The 19,257-nt window shown below is 40.6% G+C and overlaps 2 protein-coding genes across 2 annotated transcripts; one reads left to right on the plus strand and one right to left on the minus strand.

Moving 5' to 3' along the window:
• Window positions 1–9,659: 9,659 nt before the first annotated feature.
• SARC_06276 (hypothetical protein) lies at window positions 9,660–10,637 on the minus strand (the record flags this gene model as incomplete). Its single annotated transcript, XM_014299816.1, has 3 exons — window positions 9,660–9,733; window positions 10,071–10,146; window positions 10,572–10,637. Coding segments are annotated over 3 exons (216 nt in total), but the record flags the coding sequence as incomplete, so codon positions are not given.
• A 6,581-nt stretch (window positions 10,638–17,218) lies between these two features.
• On the plus strand, window positions 17,219–17,942 carry SARC_06277 (hypothetical protein). The gene is made up of 2 exons (XM_014299817.1): window positions 17,219–17,492; window positions 17,701–17,942. Exons 1-2 carry the CDS (start codon window positions 17,304–17,306, stop codon window positions 17,896–17,898), a joined length of 387 nt encoding a protein of 128 aa, XP_014155292.1. The 5' UTR covers window positions 17,219–17,303; the 3' UTR covers window positions 17,899–17,942.
• Window positions 17,943–19,257: the final 1,315 nt, after the last annotated feature.

The raw sequence follows: 19,257 nt of genomic DNA on the forward strand, positions 1-19,257 counted from the left end.
GATATCACAATTCTTATATCGAAATTTCTATTCACACGAGTGCGTGATTGTCACTACGTACGTATGCAGCTGAACTAGTGTTTGACGTCTGCTCACATCTGGCGTATACTTACTATGTTGACATGCGAATAGTGTACTTCTAAAATAAGAATTGTGTGCGATTACGCTAAACATCGATTGAAAACATTATGCAACGACTCCCATTTAGATTTGACTGATCAGTGTATATCTCTACAAGCAGACTCATTAGGCTGGAGCATCGAAACTACTTCAGTGTTATTTACAGATGTATGTAAGTAGTCGTTTTAAATACATGACACGCCAATTCACAATACGCCGCTTTTCGGGACACGAACTGCGGCTGATGCGTTAGAAGAAAAGTGCGTCACAACCCTTATAGATCTCTCCGAAGTATTCAACACACATACACGGTACAAATTTTACACCATATTTATACTTTGCTACGTACTTGAGTGTAGATCGGCACCAAGCCCTCCCCCGGATTGCTGAGAAAGCTTGTGCGAGATGCCCACTGATTCGGAGATCACATCAATCTGCAAGTTTGCGAGTTATGTATCTCGAGGCTAAGCCGATTTTGTATTCCAAATATTTATCCTGTATCTATAAAGGACTCTGTATGAAATTGATTACAAGTAATACCCGATGCTGTTCTGACATTCACAGAGCGAAAGGTCATACATTTGCATTAATATTGGTGGCTACTTGAAAATAAAAAATAGGATAATACCTGGATCGGGTTAAATTTGGGATAAGTGAATGCAGAAAAAAAGGAAACAAAAGAACGACGTCCATCGCAAGGTACTCGCATGCAATTTGTAGCGATGAAACAACTCCCTGATCGTAAAAAAAAGTTAATGACATGCAAGAAATTGTGGTGTGCGTACCTTATTCGACCCGTTGAACGTCAGGCTGTTAGGGGACACAGCATGCACAGAGCGAAAGATGATATGTTTATTTCGTGAGAATAGCATACTTTAATTATGTACGTATCAGCTGTGACTTGCAAGTACGACAGATTTCAATGAGAATGTTCAGAGTTAATACTTTCTTAAAGTAGTATAAATAACGATGGCGTGACCGAACAACATATATCTACAACAATTTAGTGATTGACATTACAAGCGGCAATATCATAGCGGATTGACGACCATTTTAATTTGTCGGTAAGGGTATAGTTGGAAGCCGGTCAGACTGAACCGTGCGAATAATGTGTATCATGTTGTATATATACTTTCTAAATCTCGTAAAGATCATCATAAATCAGCGTGCAAACAGTACACTCGCCACTTTCAAGTATTTGTCCTCGGCCACTCACCTTACCCTGTGAGTGAGATAGACTCATACATAGACACACACTTCCCGAGTTATATATAAGTGTAAAAATCCAAGACGTGAAACGCAGGTATAAAACTAATCAAGTATTGAAGATAATATTCTCAACAATCACATAAAATTTTCAGTGCTCAAAATCTGTACATAACGTATAAAAACCAATTCTCCCAGTGACGTAAACTTACGAAGTAATGGAGGGGTAGACATCACTCAGCGCGCCGACATCCGGATAGTGTGTGGCAAAGAGACAGAACGTGCCCGAATTCTGGTAATTTGATACGAATCCGTAGTTCGGTTAGTACACATACATTCTAGTCTCAGTGTGATCTTTGACGTTTGTAGCATAAATGAAAGCCCAAATGCAGTGTTTTCAACTGAAATATGCAGAGACCCTCCCTATTGTATATCCATTGGGGATGAGATCCATTGATGAGTGAAGTTGTGACGATGAAGTAGTCATTTCACTCTACACTTACCGCCAGATACTCGCACACCGCACAGCATAGAGCACTGCCTTCGAGATCGGTAGTACCTGAGAACGATACAAGGAAGGCAACATTCGATGATGCAAGATAAGTTGCAGTCGATCGGTTAATCATTAAACTTTCAGGGCTAGCTTGTGTTTGATAATACAAGATTCATTGTCCAGATCAGTTATGTCTGGGGATGAACAGAGAAGGCATCAGCTGAGGGTATGAGAATTATTGCATTATAGATACCAGAGAGAAATCGGAAAGCCTAAATTCAGTTTGACTGTGGTGGCGTAAATTTATGGCACTCGGACCACAAAAGAGAAGTATTGTTACATCATGCACTGAAATTGAAAAATCGATATATCGTGATCGTAAAACAGTCCATGCAGCAAACCTGTGTGAGCTGTTCCATCGATTTATCTTTTCATACTGCCAATCACCACCACAGAACGCACACATCCCCTTACCAGTCATAGATAGACATACATACACCTACACACTATGCACACAATCCAAATACACTTCTACACTTAGTAATTCAATTTTTCCCAGCTTTCTGATATTATGTGACTTAGTGCAAGCGATACTTTAAATTGTTACTCGACAAAGTGACTGACTGCTTCCTAGCTCATTTCAGCAATGTGAATATAACTTCTACACCAGTCAAACGTATATCACACTATAGAATGTATCACCTTATTCTGACTCCTACTGGGATATGTACACTATTCTGAAAGAAATGTTAAACTTAAATCATCACACACCAGCGTATCTTACTCAAACCCGTATACAGATGATTATACCTCATACATCAGTCGATCGTGTCGCTTATAACTATGACCTACCTCGTCCGAGCTCATCCACAATTACGAAGGATGATGGCGTCGCATTCAACAGTATGTTTGCGATCTGTTTAGACTGTGAACGCAGAAGACATGACGACTAAAGCATTCAAACGTGCACTAGTAACACGTCTGTACCACTGATAGGTGAGTTGTTATGATTGTTTTTACTAGAATAAACACAAGGACCCTCTAACCAACCATTACAACTTCCCATTATTCTTTGCCGAGGCTTAGGTACGTACTTCGATTATCTCAAACTTCACCTCTTACATCGTTATTCCAACGCAACAAGCGCGAAACCGGTAATAGACGGTTTTCGATGCATCAACAATCGGGTAGTATGTGGCAATTCGTGTTGCACAGCTATGCCCGTTACGCGAAAATCTTTTAACTCTTGAAAGTAGACTCACAATAAATATTCATTCGCGCGCACACCATCCGATCTCTACAGTGAAGGTACCACGAGTGCCAGATAGGCCATATGAATGCAAGGGATTTCTGGTTATATACTTCACTGCGTATTAAGCATACACACTCCCAAATTACTTCCATCGTGAATAAAAGCTACTACCAGTATATAGACCTCGTAAAGATGAATCAGACTCACATGTGTATAGAAGTGCTGTTGTTGACCTTCTGCGTGGAAGTTCTTCAACTAGTATCCCGGCCCTTTAGAAACACAATGCGCTAAGTGTAGACTTACCTCCATCATAAACGTGCTACTATTCGTTTCCAATTCAGAATCCGATCCGGCACGCGCAAACAAATGATCGCAGACGGAAAACGACGCGTAACGAGCAGGAACGTATAGGCCCATCTGTGCCTATTGCCGTAGAGTAGATGAAGTGCATTAATCGACACAGCAGTAAGTTGAAAATGCTGAGTGTACGAACCAAGGGTGGCATACTTGAGTAGTGAGTGTAAATGTACACTTTCAACTGTGCAAAAAAGTGATGCTTTTTGTGCTGTGGATAACAGAAAGTCAAGATTTGCGGGAATGCTCGAACTTAAAACGATACACTCAGCGAGTGTGGACGTACAACAGCACAACAGAGTTGTACTGCAGGATTGTACTCGCCTGAGGTAGCATATATACATTATATGTATAAACGCACAAACAAGTCGATGTCTACAGCGGTGAATTGTGTGTTGCGATTCTATCAGCCTGACAATGAACGCAGACAACAGCGGTAAGTGTATACGGGAGCCAATACAGGTAGTGGGGTAGTTTTTCTGGGAAACAAAAAATCGAAATATACTTGAATCGGATAGATTGTACACGCCGGAATGCAGCCCCTATATAACTATTTGGACTCTCCAGGGTGTGAATATAGAAGTTATATTTGTTGGAGTGTACGAACTAAAGAGAACACACTCGTATAGGGAGGTTGAATATACAGGGCCAAGTTTGCGCACAAAGGCGAGTTGAGCACAACATTGCAATGCTATTGCTATTGTATATATCCACATCTGAGATATCTATGTTCTAATCGTGAGATTTGTCCAATTTAGATGTATGTATAACAGTGATCTGGTGGACAGGGCCTCCACGAGAGCAACTGCTGCAACTATGTTGCCTACCTGCCCACACCTATCGTACTATTATACATATCTCGAGAATATTTTGCGAGATGATTGCTAGTTAAGTTCGTTCGCATACCATAATCTGTAGGAGGGCCATCTGCTGCAAATAGGTTGACTTCCCGCTCTGTGTGTCAAAGGAATCAATGAATTTATCATCAAGCGATTATGATGATGCACTGCAAAGCCAAAGCAATTGAATCATGGACAACTATATTGTATTCGTATTCATTCGTCATATCGGCACATTTGCAGTTCACAGTTCACGGCGCAACGATGGTATTGTAAACAAGCATCATAAATGGACTCACCCACAGAATAAACCAGAGTTTGAACTCTTATTCTACTTGTTTAGAACATGAGTTGGCCCTTAATATGCTGGTGCGATTATTCTGCTTGCCTCTGAGTGGCAGTTGACACCCGCACATTGGTACGCGATGCAAGTGTTATCCATTCCTCTAAATGTTCTAAATGTTCTCACTACGTTTTTGATGTCAAAGTTGTGCGTTCCCATCGGGCTCTTACCATATTCGGACCAGATATTACCAGCAAATTGGAACTCCTGCTCATGTACACATCATTCGGTATCAGTTCCGGAGACAGCGACAGAGCCTGTGTATTGTGTTTCTCGATCTGTTACTTCGAATAAAATGATATAGTTTTACACACAACTAGACTTGGCTGGGTTTAAAACGTCTACCAGTGATGAGGACTACATACTTAAATATTGAACGAATGCAGGTGGGGTTGAGATTCAATACTCCGGAAGTTCACATGTATTCGCTAACCAATAAGTCGTGCATAAGTACCTGTTTGACAACCTAACTAGAACACACTCGTACTTTGACGGATTTACAAACTATTATCCACAGCGGTATAATAACTTATGCATGCACATGCGCATATCTACTGGGCTATCAAAGCTTCTATTGTAGCCAGAGTTGTGTATCTAGATATGTGAGACTTTAACCTAGCCTACTAGCACTATCAATACAACTGGAGATTGCAGCCAAGATAAGGATCGAATCTCTGCCCCATACAACATTACCAACGTATCGGCAGCGTGGATTGTCGATCGTATATGACAGATGCCTCAATAAAGCAAACACTGACCCTACAATATTTAGAATAATAAAAGTTCATAGCTACACTACACTATCACTGCAATGGGGCGTGATTCTGTAAATATCAAAATTCATTTGGCCACACTTCACTGCATGCCTGACGCGAAAACCGCTTGCGTATATTCGAAATCTGATATCATAATAAATACTTTACCTCTATAATAGGGTGCCGACCATCCTTGATAACCAGGGTATTCGTAAAGTCTGGCTTGACTGTGAATACATTCGTAAGGTGGCACGCGTTTGAGACACTTGATGTTATCATTTTTACCATATCTAGCATTGAGCGAGTGTGCGTACAAAAAAGCTCGTGTAGATCGAGATAAACTTCAATTTGACTCGTATAAAATTCAATAGTTACGAGATAGCAAACTCAATGACATTGTCTATACCGTACATTGTTCTCCAGAGCATGGGACATACGTACCATAGACGTCAGGTGCGCTCAGTACGGTGTGTGCGAATGACAGCAGCATGTCGGACATCGCCACACAGTCCACGAGCTGTGTTAGTCCAATCACAAAAAAGTGACTGATTACTGTTATTATCTACCAATGTAATACCAAGGTTTAAACATAAACTACTTCGCCTAGGACCGTTTGCGTGGTTTGATGGAAGTAGTGAAAGATAAAATTCACATGAAAAGTATATGACTCACTATGTTTAGTTGTGAAATTCATCGCTGTTACTTAGATACTATGAACACAAATACCATTTATGAGAACTCCGGCAATCTCATCCACATCCGTGGACCTAGACTAAAAGTCGTACCCCGAATAATAGCTGTTGACATTTGCACGAGTTGAAGAAAAAGCAACCCAAACCCAAATTCACGTCATTTCATTCAAGCATACCTTGAACAGCAGCCCCATATTGTCTTGTATATTGTGAAATATCTTGCCAACGACTCTGCATCGAGGGTTGAGAGGTGCGAACAAAGATTAGAAGCGACAATCAAGGCAACATACCCCCAACAGATAAAATTGCCGACTATAAAATTGTAAAATTGCTGACTTTTTACTTGGCAGGCACTTGGCAAGCGCAAAAGGTTGTTTATCGGTGCTTGGATAGCCTGGCGTGGACGTGTTTTCAATACACACATTGATATGTAAGATTGAACTTACATGCCACTCATCAAGTAGACCTCTTCCAGCGATTCCGCCATACGGTCTGTACCAAACCGATGCGCATGCAAAAGTTTCAAAGTGACTCGATTTAGTTGTCAACAAAGACTAATAGTTTCTTATACGTCTCGCAGATAACTCATTGATATTGTCAGAAAAATATCTCAACATGTCTATAGAGATAGTTTGTATGTATTGACAGGCAAATCGAAAGGCTTCACCGAGCAGGCCCACTTCGTAAGTCTCTTTGTTATCGGAGATTCTGCACGCTATCTTCATTCACACTTGTTGCACCTGGGGTAGAGCCATACCGTTGTAGCGGATCTAAAATTTAGAAAGGAGTTGATGAGTTAAGCAAAACAAAGCGGGGGGGGGGAGGGGTTGTGCATACCTAAAGCATGTGATACCTCTGACTTTGCTGTATAGTCCGAGTACGAGCTTTGGCGTCTTATATATAATACCTACCAGATCACGGGTGGTGCAGTTTGTTTGAGTTTTCTTCTTCATTGGCTGCTGTTGTATAAAGATGTCTGGCAACGAACCAGTATTCAGGGGCTTCTCGACGATAATTCGATACCCTGAAGATATACCATGCGGCACCGTAGCTTAGCAGAACTCGGATTTTTTCGTCACAGTAAGAGTATGGTATGTAGTGCCTAAAGCAGTCCCAAATATAGTTCAAAGGGCAAATCACATATTTAACGCCAATATTGGCGCAATCTTTTTCATCTCACAAAATTGGCCTCCTTGGAACCTTGACAGGTACTAGGATAGCCACTCTATAGCGTGTGCGCATGTACAGCTTATGGAAGTACCGGACTCGATATAAAATTGCTGTTCTCTATTTTATATACAGGTACATCTCATAAAAGCACCGGACTTGCTTACCTTTCGCGAGGCTATATACAGGCTGCAGCTTCAACTTATAGTCTTCGCCATACTGCTGAATCAACTGCACAGAACCCAATAGGGTAGCCCATGGTCAGAAGTGGAAATACCTGCTTGCCTTTTCATCTGATCGCTATTTTCTCACGCAACGAATTGAACAACCACTTAAAATATTTTTCTTTATACCAGCAATATCAATTGATTATCTATACTTACTATACTATATGACTACTTGCATCTACTACTATTCTACTACCCAACTGCTGAACGAAAAGTAATGCCTGTCTGATGTGCGAGTCAACCAAATCACAATTACCAATGACTGTATTTCTGATGCAAGGCACAAAATACTCGTCTGCTGGTTATGACTGCTGCTCAGGAATGTGAAAATAACAGTGTCTCCCATTACGAGCGAGACCTCTACTTAACAATACCAGTGAACCTTTTTTTGTGAAACATCTTGTGTAATATGCCAAGTTTATGGTGAGCTGTATATACATTGACTGTGATGACTCGTTCGCGGACTAAAAACTGCTAGGTTGAGATTGTTGACTTAGCATTTGTGTTTAGTACGTATGAATAGTCTATCTACAATTTGAGCAATGTATTCTGGCAACCAGGCGACATTTACTGCTCAAGTATGCGCTGCATATCAGTAGATCGAAAGATTTATCGAACAATATTCAGCCTTTGAGTACTATACAAAATTGTGCTTACAGCTTCAATACAGCCAAGTCACAAGATACATTGCCTGGAGGAAATATCACATCAATTTTGTAACACACAATGCTTGGGGCGTCTTATATTTGACCTGCGATTTAGCACATACTGCCCGGCTGACATTTTGCAAATGTCTTGTGACACAAGACTGTAAAATCGATGAATATCTCCGTGTTTCTTTGTTCGGATGCATATATCGTAGATACTATGCAGCACATACCATTTGGATGGCTTCGATCGTCTCCGTGTACGTACCACGTGCTATATTAGAGTGAAAATGACTTTAGTTCTTAGATATTAATCGAAATATATGCGTAAACCCATAATATAACTTTTGCCACGTTCGGCATCCAGCATACATACCAACGTCAAGCAGTCCGTTCACCGATTCCTGCGTATCAATGATAGAAATGTTCCAGAATGAGCCTGTGAAAAAACCAAACAAATTTCTTATTCAGATATTCCAATGCAGTGGTTACTCGCATATTATTGCATGTAGCTGCCGTTTTGTTTTTGACGTGAAGTGTATACCAAGCACACCACACAGCCGCCCGACGGTTACAAACATACATAGATAACACTCAATATCTTCGAAGCATGCTTTTCTATTGAAAAGCCTGTCTCGTTGATGACTAAAATGCTGAAATCTCGCATGTTTTATGGCGTAATTCAGGGACTAATGTCACAACAATACAATACACTACTTATTTACCTCATACCTTCACAGCGAAGCACTTTTGAGTCTGCATTTTGACTGTGCTCCTGTGCCAAGTGGCTCCTTCATCTATGACTGTGGCAATAGTATCCCGCATAGCTGCATAGCGTTCATCTTTCAATAGCTGTATATTTAGTAGCGGCGATATAGAGATAATGACCTATATTGGCTCGATTTGGATGAGATTATGATCCCATCAGCGCTGCTGGCCAAATCGAGGTTTCTTATTAAGACGGCGTTACTTAGAAAATGTGTAACTAAATCGTACAGGACCCCAAAGTGCGACTAGACCTACCGCGCGCACGAAGCGAACATATGCAATTGTGCTGCAGTGCACACGAACTTATGGTTGCTGTACAATATTTCTGAACACATACATAGAACAATAGCCAGGTAACTTCGTAAATGATGTTATGATGCAACTAGTGCACACAAGCCATGCAGCATGCACGCTCATGTATTCACTATCGTTTTTAGATACGACAAACCGCTTACGTATTCTACAGCCTTATCAGGTACACGCATTATTTGGTACATGTACATTAAAACGAAAACAACATCAGAAAACAACGAATAATATTACATTTGGAGACACACTCACTGTTTTGTGCATGTTGGCACACGATATCACTGTAGGGATGTATAGATCGGAGATTGCGCAGCGACCTTCCGACGTGCAAGAGCAGTGAGTATATTGATTTCCCAAAATAGGAACAAATTTCATCGAACGCCTCTCTCACGACTAAATATACGTACAGGTAAATTGAAATTAACATTCGAATATGCTTGCAGCCGCACCTGCACTTGCATATACAAATGTACAAGAATCATCGTACCTCAGCGTAAGTCTTAAGCAGGGTGGATGATGCCATATCCAAAGCTTTAATCAGCGCTGGTATTATATCCAGCACTGCAAACAACAAGGAGGGATAGCGACTTTAGTACAGAGTATATTCAATCTCGGCGTGCTTCAATCATTCGATTCATAGTGAGTTGGAGCGTGGTCCCTACTCAATGTTGCATGAAAACATTATACCTATATAATAATCACAAATCAACTTGAATGCTACAATCGTGATCGTTGTTGTCACCTACACCATTATTCCAAAGGATATTGGTGATACGGCTACAATATGAAAACGTATTCTTCAGAAAAAAGATACCTTCCAGTATCTATAGTGGCTAGTTGTGGTGCACCACACAATACACCTGTAGTAAATACAAGCTAAGCACAGATCTACACCTACCATGTTTGAGTTTGATGATGCATGTGATGTTTGCTTCAACTGTCCGGAGATTCTCGCTAATCACGGGCTTGGCAAGCTGAAAGAAATAGCAAAGGATATCTCCGCGTGTATATATAGCGCCAACGCTTTGACGAAGCATCGCCACCTATTCCAAAACAAAGTTCAAAAAGAGAAACAACATTACAGTTCTTCCACTTACAGTCACTAGGAGATGATCCAAATCAAGAAACCTGCCCAGTACGCTCTTGAGCATATCGAACAAATCCTGGTAATGAAGTACAAGAATAAACACGGTTAAAGTGGAGCAGTCAACAAATTTACACTCTATTAATGTATACAATTACGGTTAAAACAGTTTTAGATTTTGATGGCTAGAATAACTATTGATCTATACGTCTATAATGAATTTAGATTTACACCGCTATATCAATTTTAAATTTCTACGGCTATAGCAATTATGTCGATAAATCATATGAACTAGTGTTTGCGACGAGCCCATACCTCATTCTGCAGTAGCTCCTGTACACTTTCCTGTCGTGTCTGTATGGTGGCTACATCTATGCGCATAGAGCATTTGAAGTGTTGTTGAATTAGTGCAATTGGTTGTATACGTCTCCACCGCAATAAATATTAGCACTCGGTATGTACAAGCACAGAACATTTGTGTACCAATTATCATGTGCACACTCTAGACAACCAAGTGCGATAAATATTGTGGCAATCTTAAAAAACACATACATAATACACGTGCAAATATATCAAATCTCGCGAAGTTTGTAGGTGACGACGGTAAAAGAATCTAGTGTCTTCAAAGACTGCATTACAAAAATGATCCTAGCAACATCGAAGCGATGTATTCACAATCTAATCGCAATTGTAAACCTGCGCTTAATCCGCATGGGACGTTACGTATGATGAGTGCACAAGCACTTGTCGGGATTGCAAAGGGTGATATTTGATGAGGGGGATGAGCCATGGGTGGTACCGGCTATGCTCCGAAGCAGGATACTACCGTTACTACAAATAGCGCATTGATGCACAAAGATACTACTTTTTCAATATTGACGTAGGCATATATGGCATGGAAATGTAAATGATGTCCTGAATATCTAGATGCATATGCCGACAATCTGCCTTCGAGCAGTATAAAGGTAAACATATTACTAGCGGAGATCGACTACACAAAAATGTCTGATAACCCGGGCAGTTCCAGTAATTTTTGGTCGAAACCTAGGTCACGTGACACACTACTATCGTCAGCAGAGTGTGCATCGCGTATTTATTCACCCGCCATATAAATTCAGGGTACAGTGAGCATTTACCAATACAGTTATGGAGTACGGTATTCCGCACTACAAGAAACAATTAAAGCTAGAAGATCAACGTTCGGGCGAGCTGCACCCATTTAATTTACTGTAGCATGTACCTGTAGAAGGCTGCAGTATATTCATGCGTAGCAGTCTCGCTCCGCCGGATGTGTGTGTTTGGTTTAACACATCAAGTAGCGAACTCTTCATCTGAGTTTTAAAGTTTGGCATTTGAATCGATCAGAAACCCCGGTGGATATTTAAATGTTGTATGCCAAAGTCGAGTTATCATTAGACTATAAACACCTCGTTTTAATGGTAATGAATAGATCTTCGACAGAATACTTGGTGCGAATTGGCCACAAACTGTAATGCGTACTTGTCTCACTCACCTGTACGTCCCTCTTGTTGCAGGCCAGCTCCAAGTAACGGGCAGAGTGTATATCTGCATTTTGCAACACGGAATGAAGTTTCAAATCGGCAAACCTTAGTCTTATTACATATGAGCTCAGAGTTTGTAATGTAGGCCGGCTATATACTTACCGATCATCATGACCTGGAACCCTGATGAAAAGCTGACATGCAACGATCTGGGCGCATAGATCATACAATGGACGTGTTTCACGTACTTGAGCAGTGTCGCTGCTGTTGCGAGGGTGTAGTACCTGTAACAACAAAAGTCATCTAATAATATCAATTACTATATCCTATTAGTTATATGTATATACTAGATTGCAGGTTATAGAGGGAAACCGACAGATGCTGCCAGGTCGAGAATAAAATGCAGCAATATAGTTGAAATTTTCCTATTAATTCAGGGGGTTCATCAGGCGAGAACTTTCCTGTTGTATTTCCAAACTAGTTCCGATAATGAATATTGCAACAAGTACCATCCGTGCGTGCACTGGTGCTTTCCTTTCGATCAAAATAGAAGTAAATATATTCATTTCTAAACCACATGAACACTATCAAGATAAAACCTTACATACTTCTTCGACACTTCAATCTCCACAGCTTTCAATACGTCATTCTGGCACAGTTTGCGGATCATCTCCAGACCTGTAGATTCGAAAAGATATGAATCAGATATACAAACTATCATAGCTATTCGTATAACACTTTATCCAACCAAATATCTATCCCACTATTACAATGATCTCTCAGGGGTCGCTCCATTCCACACCTGCCTTTTTCTCTGTATGGCGGGCATATACACCAATGCGACCTGTCACTCATGTACACGATGTGAATTAAACATTACCTCTGGCTTCGTTAAAATAGCTTCTGGAGACCGTGACGATTGGGATCTCAGGAAAGCTCTCGCTTAGCACTCGGTACATGTGGGTGGTTTTACCATTGATACACGCTGTATTGGGCATGATGAGCTGCGAACAGGATACAAGATGGGATCCACGTCCAATCAGTGAACTAGGACTACCTAACTATGTTTATAAGCAAAACAAGTATTCAAGATTTCTAAATTCGTCACTTGATCATACTATCGTTTAGATTTTAATTAACACCTTCAGCTGTTGCCATCAATTTCCATCAATCAATGAAGATTCGCAAACTCTACGCCACACTTACACACCGCTTTTGGTTCGTACATCTGGATAGTGGTCAGAGTCTTCACCAAGCTTTGGCTCTCAGTGAATTGGAAGAGCTGTAAATGTCTATTTCATACAGGAGTTTAAGTTATGACTTCAGAAATCTTTCTCCAGCTTTGCTTGTGCGTGTTCAGACCAGTGCGAACGACTTCGAGCTACAAGCAGACTACTGCTTTGAGAGGTGTGAATGTTACGCGAACTTGGCATGATTGCAAACAAGTGAATCTATTGAATTGGATCAACAGGGCATGTCCTATGTATATAAAGACGTATATAGGCTCACTTGAAGCTCTGGCGCAAGCATAAAATCATAACAGCAGCAAGTCGCGTGCGTACCCACAAGACCAAAGTGGCGGGGGATCTCTGATAGCACGATCTCTGATAACACGATCCACTTACGGTCTATTTACATCTGCGAGAGCATACAAGGGGATATATATGAGTTATATAGACCATGGAATAGTAGGGAAACTCGATAAGTTGGAAAGTGAATAAGCGAGATTTACACGTGCGATCCGTCACTTATCTTCTTGAAATTCAATGTTTAGGCGTAATGAGTCCTGCATACACATATATATAAAGAACTGAAAGGAGGGCTCTTGGGTCAACTGACGTCGACACAAGACGCAATATACATCTGTATTCATATCAATTACAGCTATTTCGGACTCTCTATGTTCATACCAATGACAGCCAATCCGGACTCAAGCGCGAGGCCTCTTCCCTCGACTACAGCTGATTGTGCGCATTTAAGTATACTTAGCATTCAGTAGGTTATGACAAACTGTGTAGGTAGCATTTCTTAACCCGTAACAACCCTGTGTGTCCTTCATAGTTTCCTCTTTCTCACCACACAGGGCGATCGTGCCATGTTTCCGCACTAGTCTTCATGAGGGACATGGTAGTTGTAATTTCGAAGCTTGTCTCGATGCGATTAGAGACACAGCACAACAACGTGTGGCGTATCAAGTAGGCGTATCCGGTAGGGCATCAATGCACACTCATCGCATATACAGCACCTTTAAGCTTGCGCAGGTTGCAAAATCGGTATTACGAATAAAAAACCGGCAATGCACTTACCTATATACACTTCTGGAGCTGTCCGTGCACTAGATTGATTGCAGCTCTTCTGACGCTTCGCCGACTTTCGTCTGGTGCATTTTTTTGCATTAAAGGTACGACATCTATTTAATGAGAATATCTTCCGTGTCCCATACTGTATTCAAATTACATGCTAAGAGGTTGCAATATGCTCTGTATGCTCTGAATTGTATTCGCTGCGGGATCGTCCTAAGAGATGTCTGGGTCGATCAGCTACGGCTCACGATCCGTGTCTGTACCTAAGTATCGCATAAATATAGCCTGAGCTGCAAAGCTGTTCACATGCGCACGCAAGAATTCCACAACTGTAGAGTGTATGACTCTCGCCAAGTGTGCGGAGGATGTATTATTCAGCAGCTTCCCACACACCACTGAAACAGTCTTCAAAAACGTGTACTTTCCAAGCCCTGAAGGCAACAAACGTCGTATAGTGTAGTGCAGCGCAGCACACTGTAACCCGTGATCCGGTTTGTGGGCTATGCGCTCCATTTTTACAAGTGCAAGACAAATTTATATATATATATATATATATATATATATGTTGACAGATGGTTCAAATACGATCGCATTTTTTAGCTAGGGATAGCCACACCTACTAGTATAAGTAGATATGCTCTTTCCAATTGAAGGCGAAAGAGTTTGCGAGTGCATTTGACTCAATCATACTAGTACTCGACCAAAATCCAGTGCCACGCGATTAAACTCGGAGCCATTTTTGTACTAAAACTTAACTATGTTTATCGGACATTGGAAAGAAATAGCTATATCACTGAGGAAAGCGCGATCATCGTACTCTTCATGCTTTTATCGTTAACACCTTTCGACATATTTCGTATTTTTTATTTTTATCGATCTCGCTGATAATATACCTCGTGCATGCTAATAACTGGATTCGTCAGATTAAACTATGAGTAAAAACATCCGCTCATGTGCTTGTAATTAGAACATACGACTTAAAAATATAAGCTTTCTATTCATACACCTATATCAATAGCTGCTATGAAGTCTGCGCACATTACCCCTAGCTGGCATCATTGGTACAAAATAGGATAGTCACAAGGTATAATAACAATCCTGAAATCGATGATATACAACGCCACGTGTATATAAAAGAAACAATATATAAGTGAGTTACCATGGTACATCCTTTAATTTGATCCACGTGCAAAGCAACTCTCTTTCTGCGAAACATGAGCACCCTTCAAGAATAGCTGAAATCAATCCACCGAATATTGTGTACATACAATTGCGGTAATCAGGCGCGAGTATCCGATACAGAAACAGATCCGCTGCAAACTCTAGTAGTGATACGATCCTTCAAATTGGCTACTTGCAATTGAAACCCCAATGCAAAGATCTTCATCGTAAGTACAGATAGTCGCCAAGACAACCAACCAAAAATTACAAATGTATGAGTACACTAAGTGCCCACATTACATGATGTAGGAGAATCTCGTGAAGATAACAATCGATAACTTGTGAGATTATAATATCCAGTACAAGCCCATAAATGGAATTGAGAATTCTACTTGCTGATCTTAGCGAGTACTTTGTGAAGTATGTCCCAAGCAATTCTTCCCCACACCCTGGTATAATACAAACGTATACAAAGTCACAAGTATACCCCAACATTTATTTAAAGTAAATTATTCATACCCTGATGTCGGAAGTTTACGAGGTGTCGACTTCAAACCAGGTCCACCCGAAACATTGGCATTGTAAGCACCCACCGACCGAGGGGCTGCTGGTGTTCGGATGGCAGACGACCTTAGCATTCTGGTTTATGGGATCTTCCGAGCGTTGGCTGACTGCGTAAATGAATATCTATGATTGACAACGCTGTAGAGTTGACTTACACAGCTATATGCTGTAAAAGTAAGTAGTAGTGTAGCATAGTGCCTACTGTGAATTGGCAGACCCCATCTAATGAACACTCGGTTTGCATTCCAAATATACTTTCGGTACCACGAAATCGTGTTTTCAGACTAGTTCAAGCACGACAGAACCGCATTCCGTAAAATATGATAGGCACTGTGCTGACTGAGTCACCGTATGGAACCGAGAGTGTAGTGCCAGTGTTGTACAGTAGTCTCAATATATATAAATGCGTTGAGCGCAATAAGCGGTACAATCTCTATACAAAATGAACAGCGTGCGGTCAAAAGCAATCCATACTTGAACACTCTAGTAGAAAGACGGCACACCTTTCACTATATTCACTTTCGTTTGCTCAAGTTGAAGAATCAACTTGGTCAATCTCACCATAATACCAAGTGCTAGAGAATCACAGGGATTGGCACTAAGAATGCAGATTATGGCTGAAGACACTCCCAAGACTGAATCGACTCGTGAACTGGTGAGAGTCAGATCACGCGCCATTTCCCAGTTCAAATACAAGATATAGAGGCTTCAGAGTAATAAGAATGCGTGAATCTTGCGATACTTAGCAGGGCACTAAAATATTTTTAAGAACCAAGCAGCAATATTAATGGTAGCGTTTGAATAGAATACTCGGATGTGCCGCGCCCCCGCCCGTCTATGCGAATGTATTCGATAGTGCTTGAACGTGACACCTCGCATGTTACACATACACAGGAACACTTTCTGTGTATACTACTTGTTCCATGAAAATATGGAGGACTGAGAGAAATCAAACATACTGGCGACCAGTGTTTAATAGCTACAGAGTGTCGCAATGAGAGCTCGTATCTATTTGTTCAGCTTGTGTACAGTGTACGTGCATTAATGTAATACCAACAAACCTCATAGCCTCTTACAAGAAGATATGGACTATAGAGATAGGCTATGGCCTCTTATAAATAATCAATTAAATATAGCATCCCGAAAATGAGATGGGCTTTCATAGCCTGCTGAAAATTGAACAAGGCTATATCTGTTGAATTTCAGGAGGTCAGGAGGCTATATATCTTATTTCTATTTTCTTTCGTGTATAATAGAAGCGCGCCAACTGCAGTTCCCCAAATATAGAGTTAAAACCCTGAAAACTCAAAACCCCCTTTTGGAAAAAACAACAAATTAAAAAATGAAGAACTACAGACACATGATGTTGCAGCCGATGTTCCGAAGAAGCTGATATTGTAAAATACATACGAGAAAGCTGTGAAGAAAGCTTATACTTTCCATCAGGCCATTACTGTACTTTACACGTAAACACATCTGTTAGTCGTACGACACTGCAACACATATCAACGCGCAATATGAAGCTTTTAACGCACAATATGCTGACATGCCATGTCGCAAAATGCAAGAAAAACAACTTTCCACTGAAGATTGTGTTGGCAAATGAGAGCAGCATCCACATGGAGGAGAGCGATATGAACCCTGACTTTATCAGGCATATGATACCTAAGATTGATTGGCGAGCCCTAAAAGAAGCAGCAGATTCGGTATGCACAAGCTGCCTTTGCTTTATGTAAATCATTAGTATGCATATCTTCTTGTTCAAATACATCCTATAAGTTCACACCGTAGCCATAAGTTATCGCCTTCTGATTGGGGTCGTGAGCATATATATGTGAGTATATTATTGAACCTGTGATGTCTTTTGCTTGGATTTAAACCATGCCACATTTATTACCGTTCTTGTGTGTATAGCTGGAACTCACAGGTTTGCCAAGTAATGCCCCGACGCCCGAAAACGTGGACGAGAACACGATGAACGCTTTACATCATATTCTAATGGAAGCGGATATACAGAATTGTCAATTAGTGTGTCCGAATGAAGAGTGCAAGCGAAGCTATCCTGTGGTACAGGGTGTGCCAAATCTGCTACTAACGAAGGATGAGGTTTGATTTTAGGTCATTTAGTAAAATATATAAAAGCATATAGAAGTATATGACACATTTTACTTTCGCAAGTATTTAAATGCTTTGTGAAGATTGCAGCTTTACTTGATAGTGCATCTTTAAATATTGGTTGCAAAAAGAAACCAAATACGTGTCGCTCGAATTTACTAGTAGAAAATGGTTGTAATATGAATACTACTTGTAAATCATGAATAGATCCGTGGTTGTTGGCTGATGCCTGTAGTTGTGCAACATGTATACTCAATACGTGCACATAGCAGAAATTTCTTACCAGTTACATTTTGTGATCGTGGCGCATATTGACTTGGTCATTGTTAGGCAATTCGCTATTAATGAATTAGAGTTGAAGCTATTTAAATCTTTCATTGTGAGTGTGTCCGAATTGTATATTGTGAGCAGGGAGGAATTGTATGCTGTATCATTGACCTGTCAACTTGTTCAAAAATGCGGTGACGAGATGTCCCAATCATCATACTGGATAATAAACTACATATTTTGCAGCTTGTGATAATTTACACCACAGATCTAGCTTCTTGCGAACGGAAGGAATCTAGTAGCTATTAAGTTAAGTACCCCCTGATGAGCCAATTGCTTCCGACTAGGCTGGCATGTGAAGCAGTGTGTGCTCAAACGTTTTCATGGCATTTCTATGAGCATTCGCTGAGAGTTCAGGAACAACAGTGTGAATGTTTCACGGCACAGTGGTAAGAATATAACGCTGGCATGTCTTATTCGGCACGGCATGTTAATGCATTGTTGGGATGATTCTGCCAAACTATGTGGTGGGTTGTCTTTCTACGGTATTCAAAATAACGCACATCAACAACCATACGAAAACATCATGTTGGTGGTACTGGTGTAGAGGACTTTCGACTCGTGTATATATGTACTCTGAAGAATCTACACAAAGACAACCGAGGGATACGTATAGAGTTGAAACCTAGCCCATGTGTAACGTTACTCTCGAGAGTATCAGTAAGTCTGACAATGAAACCAAGTAAGTGCATATTGCGCGATGATGTGAACTATACAAGATTCATTTACAATGGCAATATTGCATTAACCTCAAAGGTACCTGAGAAGACATATGTGAACTGAATACACCAACCTAGATGCAACTACAAGTCTATATTATGTCCTATAGCTGCTCACTCTGATAGAAATCACAGGCATAGAAGTATATATAAATTACAATGCAAGAATATGGTTTTATACATACGTACAAACATATATATATATGTGTGTGTGTGTGTGTGTGTGTGTGTGTGTGTGTGTGTGTGTGTGTGTGTGTGTGTGTATATATATGTATATATATATATATTATATATGTATATATATGTGTGT

Source organism: Sphaeroforma arctica (assembly GCF_001186125.1).
Source record: "Sphaeroforma arctica JP610 unplaced genomic scaffold supercont1.441, whole genome shotgun sequence".
NCBI classification, from domain to species: domain Eukaryota; class Ichthyosporea; order Ichthyophonida; genus Sphaeroforma; species Sphaeroforma arctica.

Coding starts and splice junctions, on each gene's coding strand:
- SARC_06277 (XM_014299817.1), top strand. CDS start 17,304: ATGAAGCTTTTAACGCACAATATGCTGACATGCCATGTCGCAAAATGC. Junction 17,493..17,700: donor TAAAAGAAGCAGCAGATTCG/GTATGCACAAGC, acceptor TTGTGTGTATAG/CTGGAACTCACAGGTTTGCC.